A 15737-nucleotide genomic window follows, 5' to 3' on the forward strand; every position below is an offset into this window, starting at 1 on the left:
TTTCAAGCATGCAGGAGAATGTTGTTGAGCTCATTTATAATATCGGATGATTCCTTTTTTCATTTTTTATTTTTATTGTGGTTTGAAGCATACTTGAATTATTATTGTTTGAGTTTATTTTTCTCTTTGAGAATTAGGGGCTTCACCTTAATTTATTTGTAATAGGGATTTAATAACCAATTCCAATCAATTAGTTCGGCCTGTTTGTTAAAATGAATGTCTGTAAAATCCCTTCAGAAATGTTGTGCGTGGTGTAATTCAATAAGCCAGCAAACTGTTCATTTAGTTTGAAAGTGTAGCATCTGCATCATTTTATACTCACGTGATACATTTTATTAGTAGACTATCCCTGCAAAAAGATATTTTTACTAACAAGTGTCATTGAATAAGTTAAATAAATGGGCAGGGAAAGCTTGGATAAAAACTGCGTACCCAAAAAAATGTTGAGGCAAGTTTTGTATGTTGTCTCTTTGGGATTGCAGTAATAAACATTCAAGCTCTGTTGCTAATCAAAATAACAGCACTTAAAGTATATGAAATAAATTAAAAAGTGTTAAAGCTAAAAAGTGCATTTTTAACAGTGATTAGTGTTTCTATGTGTGGTTACTTGACAAAGTTCTATGCTCCCATGTTTTTTTTGGGAAGGGGGTCCTTCCCCATTATTGTCATGAACAATTTTGGTTTTAAATGTCACTTTTCCTCTGCGTCAAAAACGATAAATATTACATTTTTCCCCAGTTGACAGTTCTAAGAAATATGGATTGCAGTATGAAAAGATGATAAACATATTCATAAGTGTTTTGTTGACTCTCTAGTTCCAGCTCTTGTCATGGAGTCTCATTAGCTTGTGCAGGTGTACCTAATGAAGTGGCCGCCGAGTGTCTATTATGCGGTGGTGTTTGCTGCACAGATGGCAGGAGTGTTTTTTTTTTTTGTTTTTTTTTTATTTCTTTATTTATCTTTCAGGGAGGGTGAAGGAGAGGCGAGGAAGAGGAGGGCGAGTGAGGAGGATGCCGGCGAAGCCGCCGCCGCCGTGGCACGGTCATGCGGGCAGCAGTAATTGGCGGCCATATTGAGGGGTTTGCAGTGCTGCGGGGTGGGCAAACTCCCAGCTGGACCTGTCAGATGGTATTCACTCCAACTCATTGCCTCCATTTTTGTTGTCTTTCCTGCATCATCCCACTGCACTTTTCTTTTTTACTTGTTTTTTTCACCCTTTCACCTTTCTCTGCTCGAGGTCAATCTTTTTTTTTAATCGCGATAATTAGTCGTCAATCTTAACGCGCTGCATCTCCCCGAACGAAAACATCTGCATTGTAAATAGCTAAATGCTCACCTTTGCCAAAGATGAGCAAGTTACACACAAATTAATAACTAAAACAAAATGTCCTTTAGTTAAAAATAAATTATTAAAAAAAAAAAAAAAAAAAAACAGACTTCTCTGCAAGGCAGACATGTTTTTTTCCAGTCCTTATGTCGATGGCATCACCGCATCGAGACGTGAGCGGTGTGGGCTTGTCAAAGACTAATGAACATCTGTCACGGAATTCAAACGCACAGATGCCCTCAACACACGCGCACAAACACACTTAAATCGCCGTCCTCGACTCCTCGGCCGCCACCCGCGGCTTTCCACTTTGACCTCAAAGCGTGTTTGACCTTGAGCAGATTTTACCTCAAGGGCTGCCGTCTGTCGCCCCGGGTGCTCGTAATGACAAATTTAATAAGGCTTGGCCAAAATATTAGGAATGGCTCTTGGTCGGATGCGGTGTGGTTTTAACAACAACAGCGTGAATACTTTAGCCAAACTACTGTTTTAGTTAGCACCAACAATAGTTCCTGTCCATTTTTTGTCTGAGTGCAATTTAGGCTGAGGCGTTTAGTTATTCAAGTGGACTACCTGAGGCACGGCGTCAATTAGAGGGGACACCAATATTTGCATTGCCATGACTTTGTCAAGTGGCTGGCTCTCAGTTGCGAGTCAACGGAAGGGAGCGCGGATTAAAAGATTGTCAGAAGAGGAGCAGAGAGGAGAGGAAGCTGGGTGGGGGGGTGCACTCATCCACTGAATTTGGGGGGGGGGGGTCGCGTAGAGACATGCTGGTATTGAACATATGCTCATGCATATGCGCTCATGAATGAATTTATGCGTATAGCAACATAAACGCGCCTCCAATTAGGAACTTAGCGACGGAGTGACTTTTAAGAGGACCACGCCATTCGCTAAAGTGTCTTCAAGGGCTCACAAGATTGACACGCAGCGAAGAACAAAGTCGAGACCCTTCAAGGTACTTTATGGCCGTTCTTGTTTTGTCATTGCAAAGACGAAGTCGTGCAAAGGGAATAATCGTTGAAGTGACATCTGAGACGGAACAACCTGCATCATTTGTGGGGATAATATGTGATCATTAAATTGCGCTTTGTGAAAAGGACAAATTATCATTATTGTCCTAGATTAAAACAAACTTCCCATATTGCACTATTGTTGCATTCGTAAACCAACATAAATTCTTGAAGTTGCGAAGTTTGTGTTGCCTTTTCTAATTCTGCAGAAATAATAAGAAGGTGATGCATTCAGATGCCGCTCGGACGAGGTCGTGAGCATCCGACAGCGCGGCGAGCGCGGGGGAAGCTCGGCGCCGTCCGACGAGATGAATAAATCAAACCTCTCCCCCTGAATTAATCTCTCTCAAGTTAAGATTCTATTAGCAACGAGCTTGGACATCTCCATGGCAACTGCAACTCCGCCGGGCCTTCCCGAGCGGCTTTGCTAGACGCCGTAACGGGTTACGCTGATTCGTGTACGTACGTTCAAAGTTGCGGCGCGGGGGAGCGTTTGAACGCTGCGAAACAACCTGACGTCGCCTCGCATCCACGCTCAAAGCGCGGCCGCGACCGGCGAAGGCCTCGCGTGCGCATGCGCCTCCATCTTTCCAGTTGCCAGACGCCGCCAAGTTGCCAGAGTGGCAATGCCAGAGGGAAGGAGGCGCCACATGGCTCATTGATGACGGGGCCAGCTGGGGGGGGGGGGGGGGGGGGGAGGCTGCGCCCCTGTGTGTGTGTGAGTGTGTGTGTGTGTGTGTGTGTGTGTGTGTGTGTGTGTGTGTGTGTGTGTGTGTGTGTGTGTGTGTGTGTGTGTGTGTGTGTTGAATTTAGTGGGGCTTTTGTTTTGCATGTTAAATTCCACAACATCTGTTCAGTGGGCAGCCGCATAGATACCAACCGGGCTGGTGTGTGTCAAAGCGTAGGCGGGGCCTTTTCACTTTATATGCAAAAAGCCACACTCAATTTAGACAAAAAAGAAAAATGAGTCCACTATTTTTATTCTGATTTACAACCATTTAAAACTGTTGCTTGGTCTCAGAATTGTACTGGCCGGCGGGCTCGATCAAACATCAATAGTTCGTTTTAGGAAAGTGCAGCAACGATGCCTTGTCTTCTTTTTAAAAAAAAAAAAAAAATGCAATTTGTTTTTGAAGTTCTCCGCCGTGCTTACAAAAGAATAAATTCATTGTGGCGGAATAAAAGAAAAAACAAAAGCAGAGTGATTACGTTTCCTTCACACATGTTCATTTTGCCGCCGGCTGATTAATGTGACGTGACCATCCCAATTTGTTGTTCATCACAACAACTGGGTTAAAAGTAATTTCCAGCATGGTCGCGTGGAGGCTTTTCCACTAGCTGTCTGCAGGTGTGTGTGTGTTTGTGTGTGTGTCAGCCTCTCATTCTTCACACACGGAGGTATGCACATAAAACACACACACACAGTCCTTCTCCTCATCCCCGCTGGCACTATGGGCAAAAAAAGTCTGGCCCACCCTCCTCCCACTTTCATTTATCTGCCCCCACTTGCCCCCCTAACGCCCCTAAGCCCCCCCATCCCCACCCGTGGCAGCCGATGTCTTTCGCAGCGTGGCGCGCCATCTGTTGTGTTGCCCTCCCCTCCCCTTCTGCCTCCCTCGCTCACAAACACACCAACCATCATCAACTCGGTCTTCAGACTGGATGCTGAGAAAATGTGCGTTCTGGCATGGCTGGCTTGCAGCCTGTGTGGTGTCCTACGCAAATGGGGAACGTTTTAGCATTTCCTTTTCAAGAGCCAAAAGTGATTTGAGATCACGCGAGAAATCCAACTCGTATCTCCAAAGTGTCTGCAATAGAAATTCCGGAGACACGTTGTCAGTAGTTTAAAAAAAATAAATCTCATATTAGTGTTAGCTAGCGATAGCAAGAGCCCACAAAGTAAAGCTTTTGCCCTGATCTTCCTAATTGTTCCCAGATTACGACGAGGGAGAGACGCCGGCGTCAAAAATGGATGCGCTGCATCGGCTTGGGCTCACAAGCGGAGTGACACGTGAACTTTGGTGAGCAGACCTGAGATGCCACTCGCTTGAGTCTTTTTTTAATTTATTTATTAAAAACTCAATCCGACATGACATCAATTGTAATGTATAGCGCTTAATGTCGTTTAATATACAAATGAAGCCCCCTCCCCAATGAATGAGCAAGCGAGCGAGCCACACGGCAGCTGTCCATCTAATTCCTCCTTAACCAAAGCGCTCGGGCTCTGATTAAGAAAACGATCCGGCCTTTAATTTTCTCCTGACACCGCTTAATGCCTTCGGCGCGTCTCAATCCGACCCGATGAGTCCGGCTCCTCTCGCGCTCCGCTTGCATGACGGCGAAGAAAAACAGATACAGGAAAGACTAGGTTGGCCAAAGTTTGCATTTTCAAGTAGGGTTTCAAGTCTGGGGTAGGGTTTTAAATCAGGACTGAAATGTGCATTCAAGTCAGGGCTAGGCTTTGTGTCATGCCGTGTTTCAAATTGGGGTTTAGAAGGTCAAGGTAGGGAGTCAAGCTCGGGTTAAGACTCGACTTGCCTTTTTTTCTCCGTCTTCAGTAGCGGCTGATCACATTTGACATTCTTCCTTTGTCTCCCTTTTTCAGTAACACTCGCCGTGCGGGTTCATGTTAGCACAGCCGCCGCCAATGAAGCCTCGGTAAACACCAGCCTCGCTCGGCGAGCGCCAGCCACCCGGGCCGCCATGTGGCACGTGTGTGCGCGCGCCGAGCAAGGTGGCGTTGCTAGGAGCTCCAGGTTGCGTGCAGACAGCGGCACACACACACGCACACACACGCTTGACACGGCAGCCTGGCACTCAGGAAGAAAGCAGTGGAGCAATGCCAACAAGACCCCCACAAGAGAAAGTCCCAGCCGGGTCCGGCCCAGCCCGGTCCCCCATGAGAGTTGAGGCAGATGATCATGCGGGCTCCGCATCTAAAGGCGAGGGAGATTAAGATTCCAAATGAGGCTATCAAGACCGGGTCGGGGTTTCAAAGAAGGTTTTGAGCGCCACACCCAAGATTTAGAACCGACAAAGCCTTTTGGATCAGAGGTGAAACGTCTTCAGCAAACAAGAAGAGTCCACTCGCCCCTGGACTCAACCTTGACCGCCCGCATGACCGCCAATGTGGATTTACATTTCCAGCCACGGTTTGGCTTTGGCGTCAGGCGGCCCGGCGCGTTTTCCTTCCCGCAGCTCGTCTTTTAAAAGGGGGCGGGCGTGGTGCGAACAGGCCGCTATGCAAATGAGGCAGTTATTACCCCACTGCTCATCAAGCCGCGCAGAGGAGACATTAATAGGCTGATGAATATGCATGCGGATTTGTTAATTAAGTTAATTATTCTGCTGAAAATGCATTCGTCTTCCAAGGACATCTTCCCCAGGATTTCAACCTGCTCCGCTCATTAGTCATGCGATGTTTCACGCGGCTGAGAGGAAAAAAAAAAAAGAAAGGGGGGGGTTGTTATTGTTGTTTTCGAGGGGGGGCACATAATGTGTTTTAATGTCACGTGTTCACAACAGGATGCTTTCAAACTACCCATCAAGGCGTCGCCACCTCCTCCTTCTCCACGCCTCTTTTTCCCCCCCAAATATGATCGCCTCCCCTTCCCAAAAAAAGACATTTTCATCCTCTTTCCTGCATGCGTGTGCTTCCTTTCTAGCTCGCCGCCTTCTCCCTAATTGCATATTAAAACCCTTTTAAATGAACTTTTGCTGCCAACTTTTCAACACATTAATTAATTGTTTGAGCCAATTAAGTGGCGCCGTGCAAATGAGCCTAGTCGCAAACGGTCCTATAGGACCCCCCGCCCCCCATATTCCTCCTAATCATCATCATCTTCTTTCCTACTCGTCTTCCCGCTTCCTCTTCCCAGCTGCCCTTACACTTCAAGGCACACGGCGCCACGGAAGCAGAAAGCATCCCCCCCTCACCCCCTTTTAATGCCGCGCTGTTCCCTGGACCATGTCCAGCCTTCAGGCACCTCGCTGATCTCAAACTTTTATGGAGAGAGAAAGAAGCTCATTCGAAAAGCTTTAAAAAGACAATGGCTGACATATGCTCGTAATGCTTCTGATGTCACCATTCTGCCCAATATGCTTCATAGACACAAAGCGGGCTTGTGTAAGGATTGAGGCTTTCATGACAGGTTTAGAATTTGAGGGCTTTAAATTAGGCTATTCGGCTTTCAATTTTGGGTTGTATGTCTGCATCGAGCTTGTAAGGTTATGGCTTTGATTTTGTGTTTGGAGCTTCGGTTAGAGTTTCACAATTGGGTTACGGTTTGGAATCCAGATTTTAAGACAGAGCCAGGTTTTCAAATGATGGTTTCAAGACAGACATCTCTAGCTGCGGGAATGGCATCCAGAAACGAACTTGGATGTGGACCAGCGTCGGCAGTTGAACTTGGCTAAGTCCCGGTGGCGCTGTTGCACCCGGCGGATTAGGCCGGGCTGGTGCCAGTCTCCGTCCCCGCGCCACCCCTTGGCAGCGAGAGGAACCCAAAGGGGGCCCAGGCGCGTGGCCGCCATCCCCCCCGGTTGGCAAGCTAAGGTGAACTAGCCTCTGATTGATGGGCACACCTTCATTCAGCCCAGCGTAGGCCCCGCGTTGCCCCTTTGTTGGCACCGGTGCCCGTTGCGGCGTCTCGCACGTGCCAACTGCAGCTTTGCTGGGGCACATCAATTACAAAAGAGAACCTCCGCCCCTCCTTTCCTCCCTGGTGGCTGTGGACTGCAAGCGTGTGGGTCCTCAATAGGCCAAGCTGTGTGAAGAAGGCTTTTCTGAATGCCTGTTGCCTCGCAGGTGAAGTTAGGCTTGGAAATTAGGATTTCAAGACTGGGGTGGGGTTTTAAGCATTAGCGCTTTAAATTTGGGTTTCATGCCACAGCTTTGAGTTGCAAATAATTTTGAGGCAGGGTTGTGGCTTTCAGGCCTGGGTTTAAGGGTTTAAATTAGGCTCTCAAGCAAGTGGTAGGGTTTCAAATTATGCTTCTAGCCGGGGTTAGGGTTTCAAGCCAGGGTTGGTTTCAAATGAGTGTCCCGAGACAGGGCTTATGGGTGGTACGGTGCAGCGTCTGACAGACAGGTCCTAATGGTTGGTGGCAAAAGCGTCCCCGGAGAGTCGTGAGCCAACGCGTTGGCTGGCGCAGGCTCAGCTGCTCAACTGGGCTCAGGTGCACCCTTCCCATGTCGTCTCATCCACTTGCTTAATTACCTCCCTGGCACCAGAAAAAAAGTACACATTGTTAAAAGACGGCACTCATCACCACGGGTCGATTAACGAGATGCTTCAGGGGTCACGCTGGAGCGAACAAAACGGGGGTGGCTCGTTTGCAGCTGTCGGGCGCCATCTAGTGGGAGACCATGTCACTGTTAATAGTAAGCGCTTTTTGTTTGAGTATTCCGGTATCTACGGAAGCCGTCACGGGTCGGTTGGGAGGAAGCGCGAAGCGCACACAATGGCGGCGGTACCTGGTGTTGTCATGCAGCGCAGTCCTGCCACAGAAAATTCAGTCCCGGTTCCGCCGACGGCGGGTCAGCCTCACGGAGAACGAGTGAAAACGGAAGAAGTGACGGGTAAGCGTTATTTACCTATGGCCCCCGCGAACCTCTGCTATGCCCCTTCGCTAGCCTGTCTAAGCTAGCGAGCGGAGGCTAACGTTAAGGAAGCATCCAATTTGGCCTCAGAAAGTTTTCACTTTTATTTTTTAATTGTAGGTTGGAAGTATTAACTACATTTACAGTCTGAATACTACTCGGACGCTCTCTAAAGGAGTCTATTGGACGATATACCGCTGCCTAGTTTCGGCCATAACGCAGTAGTATATGTATTGAAATATATGCTATGGATATATTTAAATCACATTGAATATACGGCTAGGGTCTCAAAATATCAATTTAACGGAATTGCTTCCTTTAAAGAGCATTCAAATTACATTTATATTCGTTAAAATGTAAATTGTCCTTACAGATAACGTTGGGAATGTATTTAAACACAATTGATAGTAAATGGACAATTTACAGCCGTGGCTATTCAAGTCTCCTTGTGATACAAAATGTGAAATAGGTTCTGTGCATGGTTCTGTTTCCTGCTGATAAAATGTATGAATCGCCCAGACTTACTGGACATTCACCAGAAGTTGAACTGGCGTTTTTGTTTTCCAGAATCGGAGAAGCAGAGTCGCATGGCTGCCTTGCTGGAGAGGCTTCACGCAAAGCACAACGCGTCCCGCCCGTGGCAGGAGACCAGCAAGGTTGTGCGTCAGGCCATGGTGAGACACACTCATGATATTGACATGATCAATTACGGTGGGACATTGACACACAAGTAGTCCAGGTTACAAGTTTAATTCTGCCCAGACAAACCCATATTTTCCCCCAAAATAAATAGAAAAGATATTTACCGTGATGCTTTGTAGGAAAAACGTGGGATGATGAACGCTGCCGGTCACCAGCTGCTGCTCACCTGTTTGGAAACCCTGCAGAGGGCACTCAAAGGTGAGATGGACACCTGTTCAAAGCAGCTTTTCCAAATTTTTAGGAACTTTTGGCTTTGAGTACTTTTATTTCCAGACACTGGAACGATTTGTACACCCATTCTGACTTTTAAGTTCTAGTATGTTTTGATTCTAGATGTTTTCAGTTTGGGGTATGAAACAGTCTGTCCACATTTCTACTCAAAGCTTTTGGTTCTGGGAACTTTTCCAAGTTTGGGCCTCAAGGCCAACAAAATGAACTGATTCTCTGTCCCTCTGTTTTACAGTCTCATCTTTACCTTCCATGACAGATCGTCTTGAGTCCATTGCGAGACAAAACCTGTAAGTGTTCACATGCACAGGAAACGTGTTCCAGTAGAGAACTTTGCTCAGGTTTGGGGTCTTTTCTTCGTCAGGCTGGGCTCCCACCTTAGCCCGTCCGGAACCGAGTGCTACATCACTTCGGATATGTTTTACGTGGAGGTGCAACTGGACGGCGCTGGCCAACTTGTGGATGTCAAAGTTGCCCATCAAGGAGAGAACCCCACGGTAAGACCTTTGTGTAGGGAGGGGGCTCACAAATTCGAGCTTGGTTGAAGATGGTGTCATATCAAAACAAATGTGTTTGTTACAGAGCTGCCCCGAGTTGATTCAACATCTAAGGTGAGCTTAAAATTTGCCGCTGGTATCAGTGAAGACGTGTTCATTTCTTCCATGTTTTTTTCTTACCAGAGACAAGAACTTTGAAGAGTTTTCCAAGCATCTCAAGGGACTGGTCGACCTGTATAAGCTTCCTGGAGACAAGTAGGTTTTGAAGCCCTCCCAGTTTTGGTGTCTATTTTGACGGATTGATTTTTTTTTGCCTTGCAGTAAACTGAAAACCAAGATGTACATCGCCTTGCAGTCTCTGGAGCTGGATCTCACCAAGATGATGCACATGTTTCGGTGACTTCTCCTGCCTCACTCGTGCGGCTCGGCAATAACGGCCAGAATATGAAAGGCCTTTTCACCCAAATGTAAATTTAATTGAACATTTCCTCATCCACCTACCTTAGGCTGGCAACCAACGCCAACGCCGTGGAGACGATCCTCCACGGCAGCGTGGGCCTACTGACAGCCAGGAGCGGCGGCCATCTTGTCACCCTCCAGTGCTACGTGTCGCCGTATGACATATTCGAGGAGGGAACGGGCGTGCACATCAACCTGGCGGACGCCAACGGTAAAAGCCGATCCGGCATGTTAACTGCTTTGGTGGGTTTTTTTCCCTGACAAGCTGACTGTGTCCAACAGTGCCACGCTCACTGGGCGTTAGTGTTTCCGTCAGCATCGAGGGAACGCCCAACACCTGCAAGCTCCCCATTGCGCCGCTCATCACTGGATCGCACCCGGTGGACAACAAGGGGTAAAGCAGAGCTTACGTTACATACGGTGGTGTTGCAAAATCCATTTTGGAATATGACAAATAACACAAGTAGGAAAACGTGATGAGCTCGGAACACAGTCAAAGGCATGCTCTGGTGGTTGATTGAGTTTGATTTGTTTCAGAACACCTTCCTTTTCCACTGTGACCAACTCCAACTGCGTGGACCTGCCCGCTTGTTTTTTCCTCAAGATGAATCAACCCATGCCATTCTCACAGTCCTTTATTCACAGACTGGGCAACGCTACAGGTGAATTTCATAGAAAGCATGCCATTTTGCAGGATAGGTCATACCGGTTTGATCATTCCAGTAAAATGCAATCAATTTGCATCAGGGCCAATTTGATAAATTGTGTGTTTTCCAGCAATTCCTGTGTTTGAAAACACCCCACGCATGTCTGCGCTCTACCAGCTGATCGTCCAGAGCCAACTTCAGTCCCCGGAGGATGGGGGCGCCACTCTGCCGCCCTCCCGCAACATGCACTTCTACTCAGTGAGCAGACAGGACTTTTTTTCTTCCTTCTAGTATGCACCCTGACACATATTGTGTGCTGTACGACTTGAGTAATTGAGTCACTTTTATAAATTGGATGGGGAGGGGGAATCAATTGACGTTTTTTTGAGAGAGAAAAAAAAACTTTTTTGTGTGCTCTAACAGGTGCTGCCAGACCAGCAGCACTGCTATTTTCTAAACTTCGACGCCCCGGTGCAGGATGGTCATTGCCTACAAGGTGCCCTGGTGAGCAAGATCCCCTTTCGCCACCCGGCTCAGGTGCCCCTCCTGTTGGACATCATTCGGCATCAGGCGGCCTACAACACTTTGATTGGCAGCTGTGTCAAGCGGACATCCATCAAAGAAGGTAGCCGGACCGCTGTTTCGTCTGGTTTGGTCAGCCAGCAATGCGGATCAGTTAATTTTTGTTTTCATTTGGCTTTCAGACAGCGTCGGCCTGCTGCAGTTTGAGGTTTGCCCCCTGACAGACTCGAGCTTCAGCGTCTCTTTCCAGCATCCCGTCAATGAATCGTTAGTCTGCGGTAAGCTCTCACACCCAAACAATTTGAGAAGCGGTTAGGTTGCTAATTAAGTTAGCATTAGCAACTACACAGTTGAGTCAGCCTGAATCCCACTTGTGGTGCCAGGAGCAGTCCACACAATGTTTCAATGCATCTTTTTTCCCTTCGCCTTTCAGTTGTGATGGATGTGATCGACTCCAGACAGGTGTCATGCAAGCTTTATAAAGGGCTGTCTGACGCGCTCATCTGCACAGATGATTTCATTACCAAAGTGGTCCAGAGGTATTAGTCAAATAAAATTACTTGCTTTGAGTATTATATATTCAAATAATTAGCTGGTCAAATGAATTATCAATACTCAATTCTTGGCTCAGGTGTATGTCCATCCCTGTGACAATGCGGGCCATCCGGAGGAAAGCGGAGACCATCCAGGCAGACACTCCAGCCCTGTCTTTGATTGCACAGACGGTGGAGACCATGGTGAAAAATAACCCGCCACCATCCGGCAGTCCCACCTACAACATGCCAGGCGGAGATGGCACGAACCCTATGGGGCTCCTGGGACTCACCGGCGGCAGCACACCCACTGGAGGTGGACCGCCCGGCGGCCCTAATTTTACCGGGCCCATCACCTCTCTGTTCGGGATGTCTTGCGGCGAAAGACAAGGAACTGAGTGCCAAGCTCAAGTTGGGCAACAACAGCAGGCGCAGCAACAGCAGCAGCAGCAACAGCAGCAGCTGCAGCAGCAGGGTCAAAGCCATACAGATGACTACAGCAAAGTGACGCAGAATCCAATCCTGACCAGTCTTCTGCAGATAACGGGAAGCGTAGGTTCCAGTCCCAGCTCGCAGAACGCGCCGCCGCCTCACCAGACTCCTCCGCCTCCGACGTCGTCGCCTGCTAGCAACACCAAGAATCATCCCATGCTCATGAACTTGTTGAAAGACAACCCTTCGCAAGACTTTGCCGCCCTGTACGGTTCCAGTCCACTCGAGAGACAAAATTCGTCCTCCGGGTCACCTCGTACCGACAGCATGGGGGCCGCTTGTCCCGGAGGAGGCGTGAAAGGCAAGAAGAAGCGCCCGCGAGTGCCAGAGAAGGGGGGCCTTTTGCCAGGGACTCCTAGTGCAGGGGGAACGGCCGCAGGTGCTTTGGGCATGAAATCTCAACAGCCGTCGTCCATGTCGCACCATCAGCACCAGGCGGTCACGCACGAGGACGATTTCCATCGTGAGCTTCTGTCGATGGATGTCGACGCTTCTCAAAACTCCATCTTTGACGTCAATCTGCCGGGGGACGGCCTGGACACGCCCCACAGCATCACTCCGGCTCCTAGCCAATGCGGAACCCCGCCCTCCGGCCCCAGCATGCCTTATCCCCCATCTCATATCCAGGCTCAGCCACCGCCGGGCGCGGCGCCTCCCCGCATGGTGCGTCTCTCCAGCTCCGACAGCATCGGTCCGGATATCACGGAAATTCTGTCAGATTTGCCTGAGCAAACTGGTAAAGCCGGCAGTGGAGGCCAGCATCCGATAGGTGGCGGCGCTGACGAAGCGGGCCCGCTGGGGACCCCCATTCGCGACTCCTCCAGTTCAGGACAAGGCAGCGCCGTGTTTGACTCGGCAGACATTTTCAACGCCAACAGCAACGAGAACCCTTTCACGGACGCTGCCGAGCTGATCGCCGAGGCCGCGGCCACACCCACCAGCGATTCGTCCTCCAATAACTTCTTCCCGGATGCGGCCGACTTCAACCCCGACCTGCTGAATTCCGGTCACGGCATCTCCCAGAACTGCTTTGAAGACAGTTCTCCGAGCGCCGACGGAGACATGGATTTGGTGAAGGGTTTCGGCGGTAGCAGTCAGCAGAACACACCATCGGGTACGCCCCAGAATCCCACGCCGCACGGACAAAACACCCCGGAGCCCTCACTGAAAGACCCTTTTGATATGGGGATGTTTTTCGGAGGCAACAGCGGCACCGGCAAACCACTTCTCGGTCAAGCGCCAGATTTGGGAGACACTCATTTCGGAGGCTCCCAGAGCCCCCTCATGATGGGCTTGGGGCCGGCATGCGTCGATTTCAAAAGCGCAGAATCCAAAGTCAAACAACAGAGCCTCATGCGCCAAAAGGACGAGAACGGTGGCGGCAGCGGAAGTAGCGGCTCCGGAATGGGAAGCCTTTCCGCTGAGGGCAAACAGGTGAAACGTAGCAGGACTCCCTCCAGCGAGGGCAAATCCAAAGAGAAGCAGCCCAAACGTAAAAAGCTGGACCCAGACGGGAAGTCGCCCTCCCACAGTTCAGGCGGACGGCCGTACACGCCACCCAGCGGCGGCTCTGGCTCCAGTGGCAGCTTGAGCGGAGGAGGCTCCAAGTCTCCGGGAAGTTCGGGATGCTCACAGACGCCACCTGGCGGCGCCACGCCTCCCATTCCCAAGATTACCATTCAGATCCCGAAGGGGACGATAACCGGTGGGAAAACCTCCTCCCATAGCGGCTACACGTCCAGCAGCTCAGCCTTGAGCGGCACCGGCGGAACCGGGGCCACGGGCAGCGGCAAAAGCCACCATTCCCATTCTTCATCTGGGAAGATCAAATCCAAGGAAGGCTCCATGGCGCAAGGCAACAGCTCCAAGTCAGGGAGCAGTGCCGGGATCAGCCTGGGACCGTCCCATTCTAAGGGTTCTTCTCAGGGAATGGGGGTTGGTAAGCCGGGCTCGTCCCCAATCGCCAAACACGGGCTCTCTGGTACAGGAAGCGGTGCGAGTGGACTGGGGACCGGTAACAAGATAAAAACTCAAGGCGGTAAGCCTCCTGGGTCGCTTATGAATCCCAACATCAAGCCCAACATCTCCCCTTCTCATTCCCGCTCCGCCAGCTCCGGTGAAAAGCTGTCTTCGCCCATGAAAATCCAGCAGTCCCAGGTGCCGGGAACTCCACCTTCCTCGAAGGCCAAATCCCCAATGGGCTCGGGAGCTGGCAGCTCCGGGATTTCCAAGTCTTCCTCTGGGGGGACCAGTATGAGCTCCCAAAAGCCAATGAGCGGGACGCCCTCAACTTCCACATCCTCATCCTCTAGCTCCGCCTCTTCTTCCACTTCCATGAGCTTCTCTGGAGGCTCCCAGTGCCAGTATAGTGCAGGGGGTGGTGGAAGTGGCGGGAGCAGCGGAGGCGGCGGCAGTGGGGGAGCATGCCAGAACAACGCCAACAACCCAAACGCTAAAGGCAAGTCTCCTAGTCGAAACAAGAAACCATCTCTCACGGCGGTCATTGACAAACTGAAGAGCGTGGGTGGTGTGGGGGAAGACGGTTGTGAAGTCGGACCGCCCGCGGGCCCGCCTTGTCCCGGGGCCCCGAGCGGCGGCGTTCCTGGAAATGTGCCCCCTCCAAACATGCCTCCCATCAAGCACTCCACATCCTCCCAAAGTGGAGACTACAAGCGGGAGAGGCCTGATAAAGAAGGGAAGGCTAAAGTGTCCGTTTCGAGCGGCCCCGGGGAGAAAAAGTTGATGGACCCCAAAACAGGAGCGGTGAGCGGGACCGGCCTGGCCAAGATCATCATCAGCAAACCCGACGGAGGCTCGCCCAGCATCAAGGCGAAAGTCACGCTGCAGAAAGGCGGCGGCGAAGGCCCCGGCGACTCCATGCGGGCGCAGATCAACAGCCTGAAAGCCTCGCCCCTGTTCAGCGGCTCCACGCCCAAGCACGACCGCTCGTCCCCGAGCCACAGCCGCTCGCCCGGCCACACACCGCTCAACCACGACAGTGAGAGCGAGTCGGGCAGCAGCTCAGTGGCCGAGAAGTCCCATCAGAACAGCCCCAGTTCCGACGATGACCAGACGCCGAGACCGCTGCCCGCCCAACAGGACTACATGAGCGCTGTCCCGCTGGGCTCTGGCGAGAAGCACAAGAAACACAAAAAGGAGAAGAAGAAGCGGGAACGCGAAAGGGAACGGGACAAGGAGAAGAAGAAGTCATCTATGACTGGCGGCCCGTCGTCGCACCCCGTGAAGGCAGACGGCTGGTCCCGCTCACCCATCTCGGCCTCAGAGTCCTCCTTGTCTATGCTCACCTCTGAGCGGCCCTCGCGCTCCAGTCCCATCTACATGAGGAACGAAGATGACGACCTCATGGACTCGGCGTTGACCGGCAACCTTTAATGTCACCATTTGTAAATATTTAGTTTTTATTTGATGTTCTTTTTAAGGTGAAGAAATGCTCACAGGTCACTATTTGTGGATATGCAAGATGTAGGTATTTTGAATTTGGGATGTTTTCTTCCAAGGACCACAAACAGAAAAATCGAAGAATGTAAGTATTTTTATTTAATTTTGTAAAATAAAAATACCAGAGTAAAATAAATGCACCCCAGAAATACTGTTTGCTGAATTTGTGACCTGAGTGCATTTGTTTTCCTCAACATGTTTTGTGCGCCTGCATAGGTGCAGCTGTTCTGGTTAGCATTTCTCTGCCTGACTC

The 15737-nt window shown here is 50.2% G+C and overlaps 1 protein-coding gene across 2 annotated transcripts; it reads left to right on the forward strand.

The window, feature by feature from the left end:
- Positions 1–1062: 1062 nt before the first annotated feature.
- On the forward strand, positions 1063–15647 carry med1 (mediator complex subunit 1). 2 transcript variants are annotated; one of them, XM_049758849.2, is made up of 17 exons: positions 1063–1128; positions 4280–4364; positions 8513–8619; positions 8767–8845; positions 9111–9165; positions 9240–9372; positions 9458–9486; positions 9556–9627; positions 9694–9768; positions 9879–10042; positions 10114–10225; positions 10369–10493; positions 10609–10736; positions 10902–11103; positions 11183–11278; positions 11434–11539; positions 11632–15647. In XM_049758849.2, exons 3-17 carry the CDS (start codon positions 8533–8535, stop codon positions 15416–15418), a joined length of 5250 nt encoding a protein of 1749 aa, XP_049614806.1. In that variant the 5' UTR covers positions 1063–1128; positions 4280–4364; positions 8513–8532; the 3' UTR covers positions 15419–15647. The 2 variants fall into 2 exon arrangements, with proteins under 2 accessions (XP_049614806.1, XP_049614805.1); XM_049758848.2 differs by lacking the exons at positions 1063–1128; positions 4280–4364 and adding an exon at positions 5822–7924.
- Positions 15648–15737: the final 90 nt, after the last annotated feature.

The sequence above is a fragment of the Syngnathus scovelli genome, chromosome 21 (genome assembly GCF_024217435.2).
Source record: "Syngnathus scovelli strain Florida chromosome 21, RoL_Ssco_1.2, whole genome shotgun sequence".
NCBI classification, from domain to species: domain Eukaryota; kingdom Metazoa; phylum Chordata; class Actinopteri; order Syngnathiformes; family Syngnathidae; genus Syngnathus; species Syngnathus scovelli.